The 24,244-nt window shown below is 42.8% G+C and overlaps 3 protein-coding genes across 3 annotated transcripts in view; 1 reads left to right on the top strand and 2 right to left on the bottom strand.

Annotated features, from left to right (window-relative positions):
• The window catches only part of LOC117572294 (uncharacterized), a 62,021-nt gene extending 52,106 nt beyond the window's left edge, over positions 1-9,915 (bottom strand). Inside the window, exon 1 of the mRNA XM_034255003.2 lies at positions 8,389-9,915. The gene's annotated coding sequence lies outside the window, so the exon portion shown is untranslated. The remainder of the gene's footprint in view (positions 1-8,388) is intronic.
• Positions 9,916-19,223: 9,308 nt separating this feature from the next.
• Positions 19,224-21,772, top strand: LOC117569125 (vacuolar protein sorting-associated protein 51 homolog). The gene is made up of 5 exons (XM_034250145.2): positions 19,224-20,127; positions 20,178-20,814; positions 20,871-21,392; positions 21,452-21,564; positions 21,619-21,772. Exons 1-5 carry the CDS (start codon positions 19,298-19,300, stop codon positions 21,725-21,727), a joined length of 2,211 nt encoding a protein of 736 aa, XP_034106036.2. The 5' UTR covers positions 19,224-19,297; the 3' UTR covers positions 21,728-21,772.
• LOC117569126 (transcription factor grauzone) lies at positions 21,772-24,170 on the bottom strand. The gene is made up of 4 exons (XM_034250146.2): positions 23,892-24,170; positions 22,995-23,836; positions 22,715-22,909; positions 21,772-22,661 (listed from the first exon to the last, which is right to left on the bottom strand). Exons 1-4 carry the CDS (start codon positions 24,000-24,002, stop codon positions 21,923-21,925), a joined length of 1,887 nt encoding a protein of 628 aa, XP_034106037.1. The 5' UTR covers positions 24,003-24,170; the 3' UTR covers positions 21,772-21,922.
• Positions 24,171-24,244: the final 74 nt, after the last annotated feature.

Below are 24,244 nucleotides of genomic sequence, written 5' to 3'. Positions count from 1 at the left end.
ATGGTCTTTGAAGGAGAAATAGAGCTACATTTTAATAGGGTATCTACGTAGTTGGAACTCTGCATTCTTCTTGGTTTTTCTTTTGGTTTATTGCTTTAACGATGCGCGTAAATCTTGACATACTTTTTTTCGAAAAGAGGGGCGTCACCGGCAACTAAAAGGACGGGCAAGGCACAACAACCCAGGCGCACACACATACACACAGAGACACATATGTACACATACACATGCATAGACAGACGCTGGCTTTCGTTATTAGTAGCGCGACTGAGTTCAGCATGCTTCAGCTCAGCCATAAAGTATGCTTCATATTCGTGCAGCTGTCAGACGCACACATACATACGTACACACACACACACACACACACACACACACACACACACATACAGACAGTCAGACACATACGTATGCATTAGACAAGTGGCCCAGCTGTCCACAGTTGACTGGCCATTCATCCAATTCCTGCATCCATTTATGTAAAGTGGCTCGAGTTGTTGAGTCAGAGAGCTAAAGAACATCTGCGACTAGAAACTTAGACGTTCCCCGTCGTCATCTCTGACTGCGTCTGCCATTTACCTGCATGACAATTTCAAGTTGCTGTAGCAGACACACAGCAGAAAGATGACTCCATTTGCCTTTGCTTTACTTCTACTTCTACTTCTATTTTTTGTGATTATGAATATGAGAGCAACTCTCATCGAGTTGATATTGCTTGCTGAATTTATGGCAAAAAGTGTTCATAAAGCAAAATTCTCTCTACCTTCCCCTTAAAACGTTTATCATGTTCTACTGTTGCCTGTTTGCTGACAACGTCAACAACGTGTCGTATACTTAATATCAGCCTCGAGTCCTCTGGCTGCCAGTTGGCTTTTGGTTAAGTGCACAGCAATTGAAATTTAATTGCATTACAGTTGAATATCGATAAACTGAAGTGTGGGCGTATTCCATATCCAAGTCTAAGTCTGTATGTGTGTGTGTGGGAGCATATCCTTAGACCCTGTCATTAGAAATTAATTGAAATAGTTGTGTTGGCCACTTGCTTAGTCAGTCATTAGCCACGTTTGGTTTATGCATGCCACGATTAGCTACCAAATGAATCAAATGTCATCTGTCAATTATATACATAGTTACGATCAAATATCAGACATATTCGTTGTGTGTATACAATAACGAGGCGTCTCTCTTGGGGTCTGACGTGAGTCTTGCTTTCCACTTCGTTTATTATCTAATTTATGCCGTTTACAAGGCATTTGCCGCTTATCAGCGTCACAATAAATTAAAAGACAGCGCGCTGATGGATGCCCACGCTGTTAGCTGCTGTTCCTCCAGCTGCAGGCGACGCCTCTCTGCCTCTAAAGCCAATTACGCTTATTACATAATTCAACAACAATAACAACATCGGGGAGGAGGAGGAGGAGAAGCGTGGCAGGCGCAGCTACCGTGAAGATAACCTAAACGAATGTTGTTCAACAATGTCAGCAGAAAAAAATACAACGAAATCGAAGCGGACGCAGTGGGGAGCTTTGAATGGGGAGTGGGGAAACCCCTGAGATTGGGACTTCGGGGAGGGAAAGAACTTGGGTAACCTGTGGACCTGGCATCTGCTTGACTGACCACACAACAGCAACAACAGCCACATCAGCAACGGAAAAAAGAAGTAAAGTCAAACAATTAAGACGGCCTAAAAGCCTTAAGAGCTGCCTCCATTCTTAGACAGAAGCCGCACCCTCCTTGGGGCCACTCCCAGGCAACTAGGGAAGAGATAAAGAGAGGAGAGAGGAGTGAGGGGAGCGTGTCTGCTCTACATAATGTGCAGAATTCAATAGCAAAGGCAACACACACAAGAAGGACTTAAAGGAGTTTCCATGCGTGCTGACAACATAATGCGAATAATGTCCAAAAAAGAATATTTTCCATGTTCGCTAATGTCTATCTACATATATCTAACTGTTTATCTGCTGCGTGCGACGAGTATGCAAGGTGTTAGAAGGGAGTGGGGGGGAGTGGGTGAGGGAAGAGCCAGCGACAGTGAAATCCTATTAAGAAGTTTGCTATCGCAAATTAAAATCTAAATACGCCAACCAAATGACGGCGACGTCTGCACCACGGGGCAACCAGAACAAAAGGCGTTACGTTTGCCCGCTGTTTGCCACGCCCACAGACACACACACACACAGGCACAGACACACCGAAGGCAGTCTGCTTACATTTTGAATTATAAGCAAAGCGCAAATTTAATAAAGGTTGTCCCTAAATATACACGCCAAGGCAGCAAACACACAGACTAAAGACCACAAAGACCAAGAAAAAGTCGAAGACGCAGACAAGGACGAGAACGAGAACGAGGACGAAGGCGAAGGCGAAGACGAGGCATACAGACTATGACAATGTCAAAGAGTTTGTGCACGCAACGTAGGCGTGGCAGCTGTGGCCCTGGCCCCAAATGGCAACAACAACAACAACAAGGACAACGTCGTCGGAGACGGCAAAGTTTTCACTTTTATTTTTCATTTTGCTTGACTGGCAAATGGCAAAAGTTTTCCCTTTTTTTTCCGAAGGCTTTCCTTGCGTTGCCATTCGCAACTTTAAGCCTTTATTAAATTGTCAGCAAGTGTGCGTGAGAGCGTGTGTGCGAGTGTGAGTGTGTGTGTGTCGCTGAACAACGCCAACAATTGACAGCAAAACAAACGATTGTCATTGTCAAGTGTGTGCGTCAACCTTTGAACCCGCCTCGGGGCACAGCCTGTAAACGTGTCTCTGTGTCTGTCTTTGTGTCTGTGTCTCACACCCCACACACACTTCTGGTTGTCTGGCTGTGTGAGTGTGTGTGTGTGTCCCTTGTCATCCTTTTGTGTGCGAGGCAGCAGCCATGCTTCAGTTCTTCATCTTGCTCTCTCGTTTTAAATTGAATTGTTAATTTTTGCTTACCCTTTTTACATCATTTGCGATTTCTTCTACGCTTTTCCCTTTTCTGGTCAACAGCCACAAGACAGCAAAACAAAAAAAAAACAAAGAGAAAAAGGGAGCTGGCCAAATCCTTTTGGCTGTCCCACATTTTGTTAAGGCTTTTGTGCGGACTATGTAAACATTGCCTGCCAGCGACAAACAATTGACATTTGCTACGACTTTTCCCACAGCTGCCTGCAACAGTTTGCGGCAATTGAAACAATGCTAAAAAAGACACGGATGTTCCAAAGTTAACTCTATCTCTCTTTCGCTCTTTCTCTCCAGCCTCCGTTTGCTATTTTTAGCTATTTCATTGCTGTCATTTGCATATCCCGGGTCTACTACTATACTATACTATATATAGATAGCTTTCCGTTCCGTTCCGGTTTCAGAGTTCTTGCCGCATTGTTTGCATTTGCACTGCTCCATTCGGCGTTCGGTGTTCACCATTCGCCATTCGCCATTCACCTCTGCCAAAAGCATAAATCAAGCGCAAAGCACAAATATTTTGCCAGTGACAACAAATATATAATGACCTCTCTCCCGCTTTTATCGCCGCCAGCCCATTTATATTCCTGCCTCCGTCTGCGGCACTCTCCAATTGCTTTGGCAGTTTTACCTGGCTGTTGACTGCATTCATTGCTATTCCATTTTTTTTTTTAACTCTGTTTTTTTCTTGTTTTTTTAAATGCTCTAACGGCAGATAAAACAACGTTGGCGCAAAACTTGCGCATGGAATATTTTAATGTCTGAGCTGGCCGCCATCTTCTGACTTCTGTCCCGACTCTCAGACTCATTCTCGATTCTGCTGCCCCATCACACTCACATATTTATAGCATACTTTTCAACGCAGTGTGCTTAAAAGATATTCAATTTTGTCGTTTTCCCAGGGTATCTGCACGTCTACCTATAAGCATTTCTAATGCTTGCTTTTTGCATGTTGTTTTCATCGCTTTTTTTCTGCAGCCAAAGCTTGCGCTTTACTGATTTCATTTTGATTACGGCAAATTGTTTTTAGTTGCTGTCGCTGTTGAGCCTTCGTCTCTCTCCATTCTATTTTCTATTTCACATGCTTTGATTTGGTTTTTCTTGCATTTTCAATTGCGGTTTTGCTGCGCCATCAAGACTTTTTTCTGCTTCAACGTAATAAAATATTATTTATTAAAGCGTCATCAGCGATCACAGGTCGCATAATTATTTTTACGAGTTTCGCTTCGATGGGACATTACTTTCGACTCGTAATATCCACTCGTAACTCCTATGCAAATAAAAATGGCGTGTGCTCGCGTCGCCGCCGCATTCATAAAATATGAATAAACAGCTCTGTTTGCAGTGTAATTTGGGCGGAGAATAAATGAATATAGTTAGAGGAATGACTTATGCAATAGATTATGTCTACACCGGACACATTTCTGCGCTCTGTGCTCTGTGCTCTTCAACTCTCCCCAAGGTGCGAGAGAGTCGCTTTCTGTCGTTAGCGTATGGACTTAGCTAAGTACACAGGTAAAAAAAAATCCAGGATAAATTTACGAATTAAGGCAGAAGTAGTGACATATACATGGATATATATATATATATATATATATATGGATATTTCATATCGAAATTCATAAATTTGGTATTAAAATTAAATACCATACGTTATTTATAGTATTTTTTATTTAATAGATATCTAAATTTTGACGTGTTTAATATTTATATGCTGTCCCACCTATTAATTATCACAAATAATACATTCAGAATACCTATAACCAAATCTCAAAGAATTTTAAACCATGTTAAGACAGCTCTACTAACTGAGAAAAGAATAAAAACTCCAGGAATTAAATTAAAGGACCATTTACTACGGGTTGCTTTGGCTGATAATTTGGTGTATTTCGCACTCTATGATATTTTTAATGCATCAATCTACCTCAAACAGTTTTCGGTATATATTTAGTATATTTTTGGTATATTCATTATACACTATTAATACCGCACTATTCTGCTTTTATTTCAAATTTGTAACTTTCTTACTTCTTTTAATCCTCAAACTTCGTATATACAAGCTTAAAATACTGCTCCTTATAAAGCTTTTTTTCAGTGTGAATTTTTAGCTTGCTAGATTTCTACCTCGCTGCTTCCAATTAGACAAAACTCCAGTTGCCACGCCTCTCTTAATGGCTTAACACATAAGCATTCATTGCGTTTTTGTTACTGGTTTGTAGGGTATACTAAATGAAATGCACAAAACATGAAAATGCATTCAGCAGCAAAAACTTTTGCAAAACGCTCGAATAACAAAAGAAATGGACGAGGTCACAAGGCACGTGCGAGAGTTTTCAAAATGGCGCCCGGGACAGCTGCAGCAACAACAACTAAATTAGTCGATGTGGAATCCACATTGTGGATGCAGTTCTGTATTTTTTTCGTTTTGTTCTGCTTCTTCTCTTTGTTCTGGCAACCCTTCATTGTTGTTGTTGTTGCTGTGTCCTGGTTTACAGTGCCTCTTACTTAGGCGCATTATTTTTGCAACTTTTTGGTGCACAAGTTTTTAATGAAATCAAAATCCAAATGCGGCTGAGCTCGCAAAAAAAAAAAAAGAAAAATGGAAAATGAAAAACATGAAACACATTGGCAACCCTCAAGTGGCAACTCTCAAAATGGCAGCCTAATGAGCAGCCAACTGCACTCGGGTTTTAGTTTCAATCGACTTTAATTTCCGTCTACTGCATATCAGAAATTTTCTCAATTCTCCTGGTAGCTTTTCCCCATCTCTCTCTCTCTCTCTCTCTTCTACTCCTCTCTGTCTATCTCTCTGTGTGTATGGTCTGCTCTATCAGTTGTCGTTGTAATGCAAATTGGTTTCTGGTGCGTTATGCATCTGTGTCAGCTGTCAAGCTGACATTTGGCATTCTCTATGCATCAAATATCAATTTCAGTTTTAAGAGCTGACAAATTGCATGGAAATTGCGTCAGAAATTGAAATGAATGTGCACACACAACAGCAGCGATAACAGCAACGCTGACTGTGGGCGGCTTTGGGGGCGTGGTTGAAATGAACGATCAACTAAGCAAATTATTGCGTGGCCCATTGCGAACGTATGTGTGTGTGTGTGGCATGGTAAGGCAAGGTATCGCGGCATTAATATGAGCTGACTTATGTCATATTCATGGGCTGACATTCAGGCGCACCCACACACACTGTGCCACAGTGCCACACACTGTGTGCCACATGCACGAGGCACTGAAGCGCGCTTCGATTAAACAAACCCGCTCAAATATGCATTGACATTGAGGCAAAGACAAAAAGCAAAGCAGCAGCAGCAAGTATGTGAAGCACAATCACAGTGTGGCACGCACACACACACACACACACACTTGCAGCAAGGATGTGGCATCCACTAAAGGTCGCAACAGTTGCATAATGCGCAAAACTCCATTTGCCATTTCTCTTTCCGGCTTCAATTTCAGTTTCTTTTTCTTGTTTTTGGGAAGCTAATTAAAGCGGCTAACGATGGGCAACGATTGCATAAGCTTCCACTGAAAAAAAAAACTCTTGCTCAACGCGCTGTCAGCGCCAGTTGCAAATGTCAACGCAATGCAATGCTACATTGGAAGCCGCTCAAGGATATTCGAAAGAGAGCGAACGAGCCTGCGATAGAGAGAGAGAGAGATGCACAAACAATACACTCACTCGCTTGCGTAACGTAAAAGTAGCCTTGAACTGCAGCCTGACGCTTTCAATGGATTTGCATTCCATGCGCTGCACACACTTCCAAGGTCACGCCAACGCCAGTCACTAAATGATAGTGTGGGAGTGTGGAGAGTTTGCCTTACGCACACACACACACTTACACAGAAATACAGACTGCAAACGAGCATACATAAATAATAAGCATGCAATGTGTCTGTGTTTGTTGTGCTGTCAAGCTGCAACCAAAATGCCAGAAAACTGTCGCAAACTTTTGCCTAATTGGCACTCGAACAAATGCAGCCAAAGAGCGCAAGAAAGCGAAAGAGAGAAAGAAAGAGACGAGTGCGGATATAAATCTCGCCAATACCTTGCAATTGGTCTGTGCTTTTTTTGCTGTTTTTGTTTTTGGCGGGCAAGGCAGCGAACATGCAATATAATAACGGTTAAGCACGCAGAGTCAGTGAAGGAAGCAGCGACGTCGGCATCAACAGCGATAACAACAAAGTAAGCGAGCAAAGAGCGAGCACAAAAACGTGCAAAGGCAAAAAGCGGCAGAGCGAAACGAGCAGTCGAAACAACAGTTGGGATAATGACGTCAAATGAACAGAGAGAAAGACAGAGACACACACTGCCAACACAGAGGGTTGCCAGATCGGCAAAGGGTTTTAAGTTTCTTGCTCTAGTGCTTCGACTAATTCAAAAGCGTCAACTAGAACAGTTAGTTAACTATTTATTGCATCATAAAAACATTAGACTACGTATGAATGTGGCTGATATTAATGTATTTATGCTGCTGTCAGTCAGTCAATTAGCGAAGCTTTTCCACCCAAGCATACATATTATATTCTAATGGTTTTAGTTTGTTATTGGAGTCACCCTCGCACACACACACACACACAGTCACACTCATAAACTCACGCACACTCATACAAATAAACAAGTCAGCTATCCAAACGTGCAACTGACGCTGCCCGGCAAAGCTATTTAATGCCCTTTTTCGCTTCTGGTTACCTACATCCGCCCACCGCCCCCTCAGGCCCTTAGAAATTGCTATTTGGTTATGCTGGCAGCTCTTTCATTTGCCGTTCTTTTTTCTGTGCTTTTTTCTGTTCGTTTTCGTTCATTTTGCTTCTCTCTTTTGACTGCGCGCGTTGTGTGCAAGTTGGTCATAAAAATGGAGTAACATTTATGACCCACATCAGGAGACGCAAAATGTGCGAGGGGCGAGAAGCGAGAGGAAAGGGGGGAAGATGGCAGTGAAGTAAAAATTGCGAGCGCGCTGCGTGTTCGTGTTGCAGAGGAGGGTTATGTGTGTGGGCGGAGTGTTTGCCGCCGCCTGCAAGCGCAACGTTCACAAGGATATTTTATTTTACTGTTATTTTTGTTTGCCATTTTTGCTTTTCTCATTGTTATGGCTTCCCACGCCCCCCTCTGTCACCCACTCTCCTTCTCAGCATTCGATGGCCATTTACTTTTGACTCCTTTACGCCATTTGCGGCATCTACTTTCTGTTTTCGTTTTTTTTGTTATTCGTTAGAATTTGCCTACAACTCTCTCTTATAATATTTTTTCGCCGTTAAACCCGCGACGTCGAAGCCGACGCCAACGCCAACGCTTACGTCGCTGTTGCTGTACGAAATTTTCAAGGGTAAATATGCGTATCGGATTTTGTTGAGGTGCGCAAGGATTTGCGTGTCACACATTCATACACTCACACACATGCACACTTATTGAGTGAGTCAGTTGGCCACTTAAAGTTGACTTACCCCTTTTGCTGCTGCTGCTGCCGCTGTTGTTGTTGCTGCTGCGACTTTGGTCATTAGGCATGCAACACATTTTTGCATGCACATGCAACCGACGCTTTTAAATCAGGCGCCACTCGCAGCTGCTCCTCCTTCAGCTTCTCCTTCTCCTCCTCCTGCTGCTGCTTCTGCTCTCGCACACTGACCCAGTTCGCTTTGTTTTGCGTGTTTATCTTACACACGTTTCAGCAATGATGACGACGTCAACGTCGACGGCGACTGAGGCTGCTGCTTTTGCCGCCTGTTGTTGTTAGTTTGCTCTTCTTCTACGTCAGCCTCTTTTGCGTGTTATTTTCGCATGCCTTTTGCTTTGACCGAGTTAAGTAAATCACACACACACGGCGAAAGTCGCAGTAACGATGAAAAGCAAGTCACACAGTGCAGGTCGAAAGTATGCAACATTAAATTGATTACACTTTCACCTTACGCTTACGCTTGTGTGCATTTTTTATGCGCTTTTTCCTTTCACTGTTTTTGTTTTTCTTCTATTGTGTTGCTAATTTCGTTACTTTCACTTTGTTAGGCTTTCGCCTGCTTACCTCTGCGTGTATGTGAGTCTGTTGAGTTCGTTCGTGTGTATGTCTGCGTGTATGTGTTGGTAAGCACACGTGTGCGTGGCTGCAGCCAGTTTTCTCTGTTTGTCTGTGTATGAGTGTGTTTGTGTATCTGTGCGTCGTCAGTTTTCGTTTGTCGACTTTTGGTCGCGCATTGATTTTTCACTTAACATTAATTTAGATAGCATTAATTCCCATTCAATATCTATGCACAATTTCGACGCCGGATTTGATGTGAGCGCGTTTCTCGTTTCTTTTCGTTTTGATTGCTTTTCATTTCGATTTTTGCGCGCGCTCCCGCTCCATGTGTTAGTGAGTGTACGCGCGTGTGGGTGTGTATATGTGTGTGTAGCAGGTGGACAAAATCAAATAAGTTGCTCAATGCCGTCCACGAGCGCAGCGCACGTCCGCTCGCCACGACTCTTCACACATTTCTGAGAGCGCGCTTTTCATAAAATGTTTACGTTTGGCTTCCTTGCGTATCCTACACACAATCTCTCTCGCTCCTCACGCTCTTGCTGACTGCGCTCTCTCTGTGACTTTGCTTTTGCGTTTGTTTTTGCGTGGTGTCCTCTCTCCGTCTGTATTTTTGTGTTTGCGCTGTTGGAGCAGCACAGCATAAGCGGCGCCAGAATGTCTACGCATAAATAATACGCACGTGGCGTGGTGAGAGGAGTGTAGCTAAGAAGTAACAGTTGCTCTCACTACAAAGTAAATCCTTACTGACAGGTACGGGCAATAGATAGAGAGAGAGAGCATTATACTCTACATTACTGTGGAGCCTTGCACGTCTTAAGAAGCGGCTGTAAACTTATACCGATGAGAATTAAATAAGGTAAAAATTTGGACTGTATTATTCAATGGATGAAATGTAATACAAATTAAAAGTAGATCATATAGAAATTTTATAAATAATAAATTTCAATTATATTGTCTAATCCAATTTAATTTTTTTTCGTTTCCCCAATATTTGTAACACCGCATCCTACAATTTGAAATTTTCTATTTACGGTTATAACTCAAAATATTTAGTAATAATATAATAATAAATAATATACATAATATTCTTTAAATTTATAACATTTATTTACTGAATTTATCTAAATTAATTTTTAAGATTAAATTAATAAATACTAACAATAAATATAATTAAATTATAATCATTAGCATATTTAAAATAAATTTGCCTAGCATAATTTTAAGCTACAGCACTATGAATAATATTATTTGCGAAACATATATGTAAGGCATACTTCAGTCGGCTATGGCTTATTAATGTCGTCTGCAATCATAACAGTAAACAAATCGCAGGAGAGAAATACCCATGCAAATACACCAAAAAATTACAACTGCTTTTGCCTCGCACTCTCTGCTGAGCTCCATCTCTCACTTGCTTACGCACGCACTCACTCGCGCTCTCGTTCGCTCTTTGTCTTTGCGCTCGCACATGCGCTCTCTCGCAGCTGTTCAATGCGCAGCTTCTTGGTGACTTCTTTTGCATTGGCCCCCCCTCGTATTCTCTTCTCTCATGTAATATACCACATTTCCTTTACGACTGCGACGTCGACTGCGGCTGCTGCTTCATGCAGAGCACGTGAACTTTTGTGTTTACTTTTTAATTTTCTTTCAGCTCCCAGTTGTTGTTGTAGTTGTTGCTGCTGTCGTGTTAGTTGTTGTTGATGGCGCGGGTGGAGGAGGTGAGGTGGATGCCACTGCCAGCGTGCGTTGCTTTTGTTTTTCTGCCGCTTTTGCTTGTTTAGCATTGTAGTTTTCATTCATAGCATCAAAGTCGAATTCCGAAGCAGCCGCTGGCAGCAAGAAAGAAAGGTGAGCGATGAAGAGTGAGAGAGGGGGGATGCCTGAGAACTATGACAACTGCTTGCCACTTCACTTGGCCAAACAACGATCGGCAGCAGGCAGCAGTGAAGCAGCCTTCATGTTGCTTGCCTATGGAAATTGGCGCAAAATATGCCCCAGTTGGTTCCCCAGGCGAACCGTTATGCTTATGTTGTGGTTTCTTTCCTTTTTTTCTCCCTCTCTCTTTCGCTGCTTCTTTTTCTGCACATTTTGGGATCCCAGTTGCATTTTGCATATGTTCAGTGTATGAGTGAGTGTGTGTGTGTTTTAGCCAGCTGCCATTTTACATTTGCTGGAGTCATGTTAAATCATGCATGCTGATTGTCATATGGTCTCTGCTGCAACAGTGCAACAAGGAAGCTCAGAGAAAGAGAGATGCTGATAAAACTAGAATACGAATTGCATACTGATTTGCATTTGTGTTAAGCAGGCAACAAAAATCGAGACAACAGTGCTGCCAATTAGCAAATGTTCAAATGCAACAAATGACAACAGTTGGCAGCACCTGCAACGATATCCAAAAACTGTTTGCAGGCATTTTGCTGCAAATGGCGCAAACAAAGCCTTTGATTTTAGGCAAACGAAGTGCCTGATAAACAAATAAACACACACACGCAGACAACAAGCGGAAGAGGCGGGGGCGGAGGCGGAGGAGGAAAGGGTTGTGGTCAGTGCTACGGATATGCAAAGTCGTAACTCATATGCTCCCCTGCTCCCTTTCTCCTTCCTTCCACCCACACACATGAGTAATTGCTCTTGTGCATGTGTCCATCTCTCTATCACTGTCGCCCTCTCTTTGTCTGTCTGTCCGACTGTCTGGCAACGCTGTGTGCTGTGCGTTACGACTAGTTTGCAAGCCATTTAAGCCTGGTCCACGTTCTGGCCACCACGTCAAGGTAAACTGTTGATTTCGTGCGACGTTCTGCGGTCCAGATGCTGGCAACCATTTCTGGTTTTGGTTACGCTTCTGCTGACATAGCCCACGTTTGTGTATTTACGTGTGAGTGTGTGTGTGTGTGTGTTGGTGTATGTCTGCTGTTGTTGTGTTTGTTTGCATATTTTGTTGTGCTGCTGCTGCTGCGACTCATAATGACATTACGAGAAACTAAAGCCGAATGCCAAAAGTTCAAAAGTCCAACAACAACTGCAGAGTTCCCCCTCCTCTCCCTCCTCCTCTTCCTCCTGCTCTCCTCCCACACTAACTGCCTCAGTCGGGCGACAAATTTTCGTACGTTTTCGCTATGCCATGCAAATTTGATGGCAGTGCTTTGAGTGCTGCCATAAAATGTGACAAAATGGAGCCATTGCTTTTTCGGGGCGCGCTGCAAAGTATGCTATGAAAAGTATGCAGCACGCGCGTCCACACAATGAAATCCACACTCACACCCACACCCATACACACACACTCGCACTCACGCTCTCACACCCGCACAATTGAAGAGTGAGAGTTGAATGGTTTATTTTCGTATAGAGTCGATAATTTAATGTACGCACACACACACACACTCAATGCATTGGGGAATTGAGTTGCTCCCTCAAAGGGTTGATAGCAAGCTGCTTCTTCCACCTCCTACCTCCTACCCCCTATCTCCACGCCCACCCTCTGCCATTGCCCAAAAGCCCCAATGAGCTTCGAAACCCTTTTGAGGACTAAATATAGTATGTGCGCGCTTAAAAGCATTTCATTTCATTGACCAATTCAACTCACTAAATAGTGGTTAACAGTTGTCTGTTTCTCTTGTTGTTGTTACTTGTTGTTGTTGCTAGTTGTTGTTGTTGCTTTTGTGGTTTCTTTAGTTATTCTTGTTATTTGTTGTTATTGTGTGTTAGTTATTGTGGCTGTGGTTTTCATACCCTACAGCAAATGCACGAGTTTAATGCATGAATAAATAATTACACGCACGCTTAAAAGTATGCAACATTATTTTTAATGAGCTGCATGCGAAATTTTACAATAAATTTTCAAGTAAAATTTCATCAATTATTGAAGCTATTAGCAATGTAATGAATTGATTTTAATAAAGAAAAGGTATATTAAAAACAACTTTTGTATACAAATCATTATTAAATTGTAGATATCTGTGAAATGTTTCGATTAATAACAAAGAACAAAAATAATGACTAAATTAAGTGCCTAACAAAACAGGGAATGAATTTTAATTGTTTAAATCATGAATTTCCTAAAGTGTAGCAACTTTAACGACTTGACGTAAGCTCTTTAAGCTTTTTATTATTTTGCTACATAGCTTCTAAAATATTTATATAATTTCGCAAGAATTTCCTCACTGAAATAGCACAAGATTTCTGAAATATTACTTCTTATAGTACATTAGTTTGAATTTTTTAAACTGTCACTCAAATTATTACTCATCTAAACAGAAATTAAAAAAACGCCAACTTTTTTTGCTCTCTGTGGTATATTTTGAATGTAGTACTATATCAATATACCAAATATAGTCTTTGGTATTTTTTGCAGTATATTAATATTTTAGATACAGTATCACATGAATGTACGCAGTGTATCCTGTGGTATATTTTTAGTATTTTGTGGTTTGTTTATTTGGTATATTTTTAAATAAATACCGAACTCGATTGCTTTTATTAAAAATTGATAGCGAGTATCTCAGCTTTCTTTTTTGTTTCTTTATAACTTTATATAATTTGTAAGTTGTCATAGTTGAAGTTCTTTAACACATCTTCTTATTGACAAAATGTATTTTAAATTTCAGTATTATTTGTTGTATTTAGTATTTCATTATTATTTATTCCAAATAGTTCACTGCCCCACTTAAACTCCCATTTCGTGTGAGTATTAAAAGGGTATAAAATACATTGCAAAGTTTATCGGGCATAAAACCAACCGCAGATTGTAATTAATTGAATTTATCTGTTGTATCATGCATGTTCGACGATGACTGTGTTTGTGAAGGGGAAATAAATGTGCTCAAATGTGTATATGTGTGTGAGAGTGTGTGTGAGTGTGCATTAATCTCATATGCAAATTGGAATCAAATACAGATGCGAAATTAGTCGATTCTAATTCGCAACAAACCGCCGTCTAAATAACTGAGGCATATTCAATCCAATTAACCGCCCCTCGCTGCATTTGCCACCTTTTGTTGCACACACACACACACACAAGGTATATATATAGTCAATATGTCGGATGGATATATGTATATGGTAGATGATTCTGTCTCGTTGCCATCCAGCTGACAGGTGTTTCACTTTACTATTGCTTTTTGTTGGTTTTTGTGGATTACGGATTACACAATCAGCTTTGTCAGTATGGCAAAATGGTTGTTTGTTTTGCATTTGCAGCGCGACTACGTGACTCCGGCGAAAGCCCCGCCGTGGGGGGAGGGGGGCAGAGGGTAATAGGGGAGAAGATTGTCACTTGAAAATTCCATGCGTGATCGATGCACAGAGCTCAGAGCACGATGATGGCAGCTTGCCATTGGTTCGAATTGAATTCGACGCGGCAACGTGCCTCTCTCCGGGGCAACATTAATGTCAATTTTGATGCCTGATTTATGGCAACGCATTTGGAGCAGCGTCGTCGTCGTCGTCGCTGTTGTCGTAGCATGGCTTCATTTGAATTCAATTGGCTCGCTGCTCCAGCTGAAGCTGAGACTGAGACTGTGACTGAGACTTTTGCACTGATTTTCCCCTCTCGACTAACAAATCTACATTTGCTTATATATATAGTAGATGTGTGTGTGTGTGTATAGTATGCATAGTGCGGCTGCTTGTCACGGCTGAAGAGCACGTGACCCGCTAACCTTAAAAACGCTGCCGCCTCTCGCCTCTTGCCTCTTGCCTCTTGCAGAAAATCTTGCAGAATCCGCCTTCGCCTTTTGCGCCTTCGCCTTTTTGGCTTTTGCCATCTCCATTTCCATGCCAGCGACTGCCAAAGGGCAATAAAAAATTGACAACGTCAAAAAAGCGAAGCCCGAAAAGTTTTTACCCCGACGCCCCCCTCTCACCACCCCCACCACCACCACACTCTTTGGCACCCTCGGGTGCTGTCTATTCCTATCAGTTGACAGGCTTTGTGACACAGTTACGAGACAACGCTGTTGCTGCTGTTTTTGTTGTTGTCCTTAAAGGATGCGCCAAGAGTGCTGCATGTGCAGCGTAGCCGAAATTGCTTTGCATTTGCATTGTTAGGCAACTATTTCCACCCCTCTCTCTCACACACCCTTTGAATGCCAGCGCACACCTGCGGCCGCATTTTAGCATTATTAAAGCGCCCCCTGGCGGCAAGCACATGCACATTTCGCATTTTACCGGAAGCACTTTGCTCGCAGATTTATGAGCAAAGATTGAGAATGGAAAGTGCCTCCCACTCCCTCCCACTCCTCCTCCCCCTCCTCCCACCATTTTCAAACTGTAAACGCGCAGCTTGCAACAACGTTAAATTTTGCATTTCGCCCAAAACTGATAAAGCTGTCGGCACTTTGGTTTTCGGTTTTCGGTTTTGGCTTTGCCTTTGCGTGTAGCGCAGTGTTTGTTTCACACACACACACACACACACACACACACACACACACACAGAGTCTACGGTCTAAAGTTATGTCATGCCAAGTCAACTTGTTTGGCTTTCATTTGCTGTCCACACATACTACAGGAATGCCTCACTTGCCTGCCACTTGCCACTTGGCACTTGCTACTTGTCACTTGCTGCTTGCCACTTGCCTGTAATCCCCGCCAAGCGTCCAATTCTCCGCATATAATCCATTAAAATGTACGCAGCGAGAGCAGCTCACAAAATTGATTGGAAATTCAAGTAAAATTCGAAAAGCTGCTTTTGTAAAAAAATCTTATTAATGTTGCCAAGAAGAGATAAAAAAATATTGGATCTAATGAACATTTGTTACCAAAAATTTATTTACTTTATTAATTTAGAGTCTCATGTTTTAGTTTTATATAATAAGCCAATAAATTTAGCAGCAGAACTTTTCCATCATTCAGTTCAAACAGTTGCATTTATTTATTATTTAATCGTAGGGTTTAATCTACAGAGCATCGTCACTGGATCCGTGTCGCAATCTATACATTACACAAATCATTGCAGCATTACCGTTATCAATAAATAATATAAGCAAAATACCTGCAGTCGCCGCACAGAGAAATGCAATCAGCAAACAAGCGGACAGCGCTAAAATATTAATCATCCGCTCCATTGTACGTTGTTTTCTAGATTGATTCGAATTTCAGTATTATACGAATCATGTAAACATATTTGAAGCACTACAATAATATATTATAAAATGTACATGCATCAGCTGTTGACGAGCTTATCAACTGAACATTCATTCAACATTAATAATGTATGTATATATGTAATACATGATGTTCCATATTCTAGGTATTCAAGTAAAAGTTGGTGAATCGGATTGAAATTATTCCTCCACAAATATTCTACAATTTATTTAAAAATCTTCTTGACTAATATCAAACACTCTGCACCATCATCCGCTCCATTGTACCTTGCTTTCTACATTAATTCTTGATTAATTAATTAGTATCATAAAAAATAAATTTTACCTTGATAAGAAAAATTCAATGCAAGCGCTCATATAATTAAACTCTTTTTATTTAAGTTGTCTTTGTTATTTAAGTACAATTAAAAGGAATTCAATGAAAAGATAATAAAATTATTATATTATGACTAATATCAATACCTTTGTCTCTTTCCTACTTGTATACCTTCTTCCCAGTCGCTTACTGAAGCTGCCATCTTGTCTAGCGTCAACTGATCACCCAGCGCCACCTGTTGCATTTTAGAAATACTATTCAATAGGCGCTTCAATTCAAACTGCACTGCGTAATGTTTGCAGCTTTGTATCAGCTAAAGATTGCTTTTAAAACATTTTATATTTAAATTTCAATTTTAGTATTCTTCAATTTTATTTAAATTATGAAATCATTTTGTAATCCATGCGTTTCAATTGATAAATTTCTATAATTATTCTGTCTAATTCCAAAACAAATCAAATACACATATATTTTATCAGGTGTTCAGCAACAGATGCGATTATTTGATATTATTTTTTATAAGAATAGAAATAACAAAATTTAGCTTGATTATAAAATTGGAATGTTTTTTTTAAGTTGTTTTATGCGAAAAATATAAATAGCCAACTTAACCTTGATAATAAAACTGCAATGTTTTTTTAAGTTTTCTTCAAGCGAGCATTTACTAAATTAAATTATTGATACTTTGAGAACTATATATGTAATTATTTTTATATTTCATAGGAATGCTATGATTAAATTATCGTTTCAAATGAATATCTTATGAAACTGCCCTCGTTTGGCTGTAATGCTCGCTGTGCTCATCCACTTGGCTCCGCTACTCGTAAGTGTGCTCAATGCAGCACTGAAATTCATTTAACGACTTGGCGCACTTTAACATCGCACACACACACACACACTCAGATACATAGAGATAAGCAAACACACACACACAATCACACACACATTGGCGCAGTTGTTAAGCCCGAAAAAAATTCACATGGAAAGTTGTTCCTGTTGCACGCTCATTTAGTTGCGGGGAGGGCAGGCGACAACAGGAAGACAAAAGTCGACAATGGATGTAACTGTAACTTGACCTTGACACGTTCTACTCTCCCCCTCCCCCTCCCTCTCCCATCCCCTATTCCCTCCTCCTGCCTCCCACTCAGCAAAGGCAGTGGGAAGGCGCCTCTTTTTGACATTCGTTTGGCTTACGTAAATTGAATTTTCAGTTTGATGAATGTAAACCTTGTGAAATTGTCAGTGGGAGAGAGTGAAGGGAAGAAGTGTTGTATAAGTGTGTGTGTAGAGAGTGTGTGGGTGTGTGTGTGAGTGAGCGCGTGATTTTTGGTGTGCCTGCAATTGCCAGCTGTGTGAAGGCTGCGCGCCTGCAGCTATGCAATGCTTTTGCCTTCGCTCCAGTTTCGCTTGCAAAGCTTAAAGAAGAGGGAAAAGAGGTGGAGAGGTGGAGAGGGGGAGTGGGGTTGATTTACAGAAGACGCATACAACTTGAAATTAAATTCGGGCAAAATGCTTCGCATACCGAAGAAAGGTCAAAATGTTAATGTATTTGAAATGAGGCAACGCCAAACACCAGATGAGAGATACGGCACAGAAACTTTTACTTCTCCTTGCCACTTCCACTCTCCCTCCCTCTATCTTGCTATCTCTGTCTATGTCACTTCCTCGCTTCCTGCTGTCCTGCTAAAACAGACAGAGAGCAAAGTGGAAAACTTGTCCATGCTCATTCATCCATCTCGACATGCCCGAAAGGCAGCAAGCAGCCAAGACACACACAAGCACCGAAGACAACAAAAAAGTGTGGTCCAGTAGTGCCTACAAGTGGCCGGACAATCGCACATGATGCTCCTCTTGAACACCAGAATGTGTCTTGTCCTTGTCCATCGAGCATGGCGTAGGCGGCAACAAGCAAGCGGGCGCACTCACACATTTTCATTTTTTTTTCTTTCGGGGGGTGTGTTGGCGTAGGCGTATAATGCGATTTGCCACACGTAGACAACATTTTTTTCCCTGCTTCAAGTTGTTTAGGGGAGGGGGAGGTGGAGGGGCACAACACCGTCAACTTGGATTGCGTTAATGCTCAATGCTTTTTTCGGGTGAAGGAGGCGGGGGTGAGGTTTCAATAAGTAGTACATTGTGTGGGATACAAGGCTCCATTATTTATTCATAAACACTTCAGTTATTTAATAACATTATGTTCGCTTGTGCTCTGGCTCTGGATAAGTTCACGTACAAATAATATGCACTACATTCGGGGACAGATCTGTCACGCAATTTATTGGTAACCAATCAGCTGCAATTAGTGTCCAACGGTCAATGTTCTCATTACTGTGTGCAATAATAACATTTAGTTGATTGATTTTCGAAACTGAAAATGAATGAAAGTTATTTTTGGGAAACGTAAAGCAAAGCTTAAATGTAATTGTGCCTCATTCAATCGTCAATAAATATTTGTGCTGTTGCTATATATATAAAATAACTTATGATTTTAGTGTTTTGCACACTTCGCTTGTATAAATTAACATAATGAGAAAGTTTGGGCAGCTAAGTATGTTAATACTTGTTATAACTATATTTCTGAAGAGATTTTTATTGCCCAAAACACTTTTTTAAAAGAGCAGTAAACTTATCATTATAATTACACCGAAACTTATATGCTACGCTCTTTTTGGTAGTTTCAAAATAAAAGCTTTGCGCGGGCGTTGAGTGTGGCGGTCGATCGATAAATTTTCGATAATGCCATCCACAAGTGGAAAGCAACTGCCAACTGTTGAGTCCAGCGAACGCTGTTTACAACGGCCATTTTTGTGGACTGCCAACTCCGTTTGCAAAACATGAAAACAGCTGTTTGCCAAATTAACAAATTGAAGAGTCAACAAATTGTGCATTTTATTGCAAAGCGTAAAAGCGGCACACACACCATGGATGAGAAGGAAAATCCATACGATATGGATAGCTCCAGCTTCGACTCGGACAGATATCTAGAGAAGCTGCTGAAAGATTGCTCCCTCAAGCAGATAATGGACACGGAGGCAGCCGTGGTGAAGGACACACAAACTTTGCACTCGGATATGCAAACGTTGGTCTATGAGAACTACAACAAATTCATTTCGGCCACGGACACTATACGCAAGATGAAGGACGACTTCAAGCAGATGGAGACGGATGTGAATCTGTTGATGAACAAAATGCAATCGATAACCACGTTCAGTGAGCAAATAACTGGAACACTGCAAGGCACTCGCTCCCAGTTGTGTCGCCTCTCCGAGAAACATTCGCTTTTGAAGCGTTTGCAGTTCCTGTCCACGCTGCCAGCTAAGCTCAAAGCACTCATAGAGGAGCAGAATTATGCGCAAGCTGTACAGGATTATCTGCATGCCCAGAAAGTGTTTGCCCAATATGGCAGGCAACCTTCCTTCGATGGTATACAACGTGATTGCGATGCCATCATGGCCGAGTTAAAAGAGCGACTGCGCCAGGACTTTCAGCGAGCGGGCAACACGGCTCAGTCGTTAACCGAGATTGGTGAGCTGCTGCTGCAGCTGGACGAGAAGACGTCGGACTTGGCCAGTGAGATGCTGCGTTGTGCGGGTAAGCGGTTGCACGAACAGATTGCCATGCTGCAGGATCAGACGGAGCGCGATATGCTCGAGTTTGTGGATATGGGCATCGAGGGATTCCTCAACGATTTGGCCCTGGTGGTGACCTCCTATTTCGACATGTTTGTGGCCAAGCACTACGAGCACGAGCGGTAAGTCAATGATATATCTCATGTACAGTTTTTAATTGCCTCCATTGCAGCGATGACTTCCAGGAGAACGCGCTGCATGAGCTTAACATCTTTCTCAATCAGAACATCGACAGTTATCTGACTCTCGTGCAAGATCGCGTTGAATCCGACATTGGCTTCGGCGATACACAAGTCATGCTGCGTGCCCTCGATCGTCTCCATCGCCGGCTGCAGGCCATGCGCAACATTTGCCGCGGCCTTCAGGTGCAACGTAACACGCTGGATATCATTATTGCGGCCGCACATCAACTATGCGATGCGCATGGCAAAAGTCTGCGGGATCATTTCGCGGACAGCTTGAGTGCTGTGCGTTTGTCGCTGGTTTCGTCTAAAAGCGATGTAGCCACGGGCGTCAATTTGAACGATCTCATTAGCAATCTGTATGTGGCCATGGTGGAGAAGATCAAGGGCGTGCTGCAGGATCTGTTGATCTTCTTGCGCACCGATTGGTCCTTCAACATCAAGGCAGAGCACAAGGGCGCCTTGTGTGTCGAAGGCATTCGCGAGCAATTGCTGATTGGCTTCTTGAGGCACATTGCCAAGACGATGTGCGGCTTTGCTGATGCCTCTGGCTCTAGTCCACCCAACCTGCTGCTGGTGCTGTCAAAAACCTGCCTGGAACTGGAGCAACAGGGCGTGCATGTGTTGGTAAGTCACAAAGATAATCTTTTACTTTAAACACTCATCAAGTTTTGCATTTACAGATTGCCCTGGTCGATGATCTTTACGAGATTGATTCGGAGAACAGCGCCACGCTTACACACGAAACGGAAATTTGTGCCGAGATGCGTGAGACAGCTCAGGCATTGCTCGATGCCTATGTGCGTCTCCAGGGCACCAACATCTCGCAGATGCTGCGCAAAAGCGTCGAGACGCGAGATTGGCTCAACTGCCTCGAACCGCGTTCGGTGCGAGCTGTAATGAAGCGCGTCGTGGAGGAACTGGGCAGCATTGAGGCAGTTGTGGCCAGTCTCTATGAGACTTCAAGTAATCCCGGCTTTCGCACTACGGCCAGCAGCGATTCCAGTCGCAAGACGTACTTCAGCAACTTTAATGCTGCCAAGCCGCAGTATCGATCCAATTGGTCGAATTATACGCCATCGCAGCTGGAGTCGAGTTATGTGTCCAATATACATCGATTGTTCTCGGAGCGTGTGGACATCTTTACCTCGGTGGAGTTTAGCAAGACCTCCATAGTCATGGGCATCATTAAAATAGGTCTCAAGGTAAATACAGCTTAGCTCTCTTAATATGTGAAATACTTTATTATTATTCACCTTTACAGACACTGCTGGAGTGCGTCAGATTACGCACGTTTAGCAAATTTGGACTGCAGCAGATCCAGGTGGATGCGCATTATCTGCAAATGAATCTCTGGCGCTTTGTCAGCGACGAAAAGTGAGTAAGCAAATAACTTTTTAAATGTGGATTAATTTTGTGACTTCTCTGCAGTCTGGTCAACTTTCTGCTGGACGAAATACTCGGCTCGGCGGTGCATCGCTGCCTGGAATCCGTGCTGATGGAACCCAACGCTGTGGAGATTATCTGCGAGCGTGGTTAGTAATGCGATGCTTAGTTTACGAACGATACAAAAACATTCCTGGCTTTAATGTCATCTGTCTCTCTGTCTGTTTATTTTCAATTGTTTTTCTTGTTAAACTTAATGCTAGCCTAAGGACTTTCGCACTTTTAATATACAAATTATATACGTTAATCAGCTAAAAAAAAACACACACAAACAGCATTATCGATTGTCTCATTCCACTGGCTGTGGACTCAGCGTCAGCATAAACTCAATGTCCTCGCCCTTGAATTCCACATCATCGTCATCGGCATCGCCATCGCTTTGCTCGGCCGTCGTCACCAGTATGTTGTGCGTCTCCATTTCCCCCTCCGTCGCACCAGCGGTGGTAACTGTAATCATGCTGGACTTACTCGATTTACCATCACCGGTTGCGTTGCTCGGTTCCATGCGATTCTGTAGACGTGCTCGGCGCGCCTCCTCAAACTCCTTGGGATGGCACTTTTTGCGATGCGAATGCTGATTGGCATTCGAGTTGAAGGTCTTCGGGCAATGCGGACACTTGTACAACACCTCGCCCGTATGCGTTGCCATGTGCTCCTTCAGATTGATGGCCTTCTTGAACTTCTTGTTGCACACACTGCAGCCATGCACACGATCTGCGGTGTGCACATAACGCATGTGACTCAGCATCGCGCTGCGATTGGGCGATACTTTGCCACAGATGTTGCAGGTGCTCTCCACGGAGTTGCCATTGTGTCGGCTCACATGCTTCTTCAGGCTGTACTTGTTCTTGTGCCACGAGCCGCAAATGTCGCACTGCACCTTGGGCTCTGTGATGCCCGCATGCTCAAGTTGATGGCGCTGGAAGGCCGCCTGGCCACGTATCACCTGGGCGCAGATATCGCACATGGTGCCATAGTTGCCGTGCACCATTTTCACATGCGTGCACAGCATGGAGAAATTGGGAAAGCTATAAGAAAACAGGTCAAACAAAAGGAGAGAACAAGAAATATTTTTACAAACCGCCTGTCGCAGAGATCGCAGGGCACTGTGCGCTCCTTGTGTATGATGCGATGCTGATCCAACAAATACTGTTTCGTGTAGCGCTTGGGGCAGTGCTCGCATATGAATGTCTTCTCCTCCTCGGGCTGATGCTTGAGCAGCTCATGGTTGCGCAGACACTGTTTATCCGCAAACGTGCGACCACAGAGATTGCATCTAAAAAGAGTTTTGATTAACATATCGTGCTCTACGTTTACAGGGGAATTTGTTGTAATCTGGTTCGTCACTTTACCAAACTCACTTGAATTTCTCGGGATTGGAATGACGATCAATGTGATCGGTGAGAAAGGAGCGTTTGTAGAACTTCTTGTTGCAACAGACCGCATAGCCCTTGCGATGATGCACTTGCTGCATGTGCTTGCACAGCAGCAGAAACGTCGTCTGGCCCTCGTGGCAAATGCTGCAGGTGAGTCGCATGTGCTGCGCTATCTTCTCATCGATCTCCACCATCGATTTTTTATAATCCACATAACGTTTGCTTGCTTTGCTGCCAGAATCCTCTTCAACACTACTGACCTCGACCTTTTCAGTCTTTGCTCTGCCCCTGCGCTTAACGAGCAGCGGTTTCTCTTTTGGAGTCTCCTCCGGCAATTGACTTGCTGCTTTGCTTTTGGCGCGTGTGGCACGCGTCTCTCGACGCTCTGGGGTCACAACTGGGTCCACTTCTTGCTTTACTACCACCACTTCCTCCTGCTCTTCCTCTGTTGGCTCGTTGGGTTGCTCTGCATCTTGCTGTGCCACCACATCGTTGAGAAACTGCTCGTTGCTAAATGATGCTTCACTTTCGCTGGCATTATCGTATAGAGCATCAACAGCTTCATCTTCGTGGCCTTGATCGAAGACAGCGTCATCAAATTCATCCTCATCGCTGGCATCTATGAGTTCTTTCACATCTTCAATGGGTTCGGCCTTTTGCGCAGGAGCAATTTGTTTGGTCTTCTCCTGTTCGCCGCTCTTTAGCGAGAACCTTTCGGTGAGGAGGCGATGCGCCTTCTCCACGCTGCAGTAGAACTCGTTAAAATCATTGACGCGTGTCCAGCAGTCCACACAGACAGCCGTTGAGATGGGATCATCGTTTTTTGGCTGTGGACATTAGATTTGTTTACACAGACGTAAATATAAATATAGCAACGCTTACCTGGAACCAAAAATATTTGGCTAGCACCGTGGCAACGTTTAGGGACAAGCCAACGCCCTCAAATATCTGTATGGTGTCGTTGGCGCTGTTCAGGCACAGGCGGCAAATCATTGTGTCGCTGCTTATTCCATTAAATGCTTCGGCAAGAATCACAAAAATGCTTTAAAATATAAATATCAACATCAAAACAAGTTTCTTCTTCTTCCTTTTCTACACAAAACACTATCGACAAGACAATATTGCAGCTCTGGCTCGTGCATTGTTATCGATTGTTGAATCCACTTTTGTTTCATAGAATTTCCACTAGGTGGCGCCCATGCTTAAAACAATGCGGCGCGAATTTTGAAAAAAGT

The sequence above is a fragment of the Drosophila albomicans genome, chromosome 3, assembly GCF_009650485.2.
Source record: "Drosophila albomicans strain 15112-1751.03 chromosome 3, ASM965048v2, whole genome shotgun sequence".
NCBI classification, from domain to species: Eukaryota; Metazoa; Arthropoda; class Insecta; order Diptera; family Drosophilidae; genus Drosophila; species Drosophila albomicans.
Note: the sequence above shows the minus strand (reverse complement) of the source record. Positions and strands in the feature narration are given on the sequence as shown.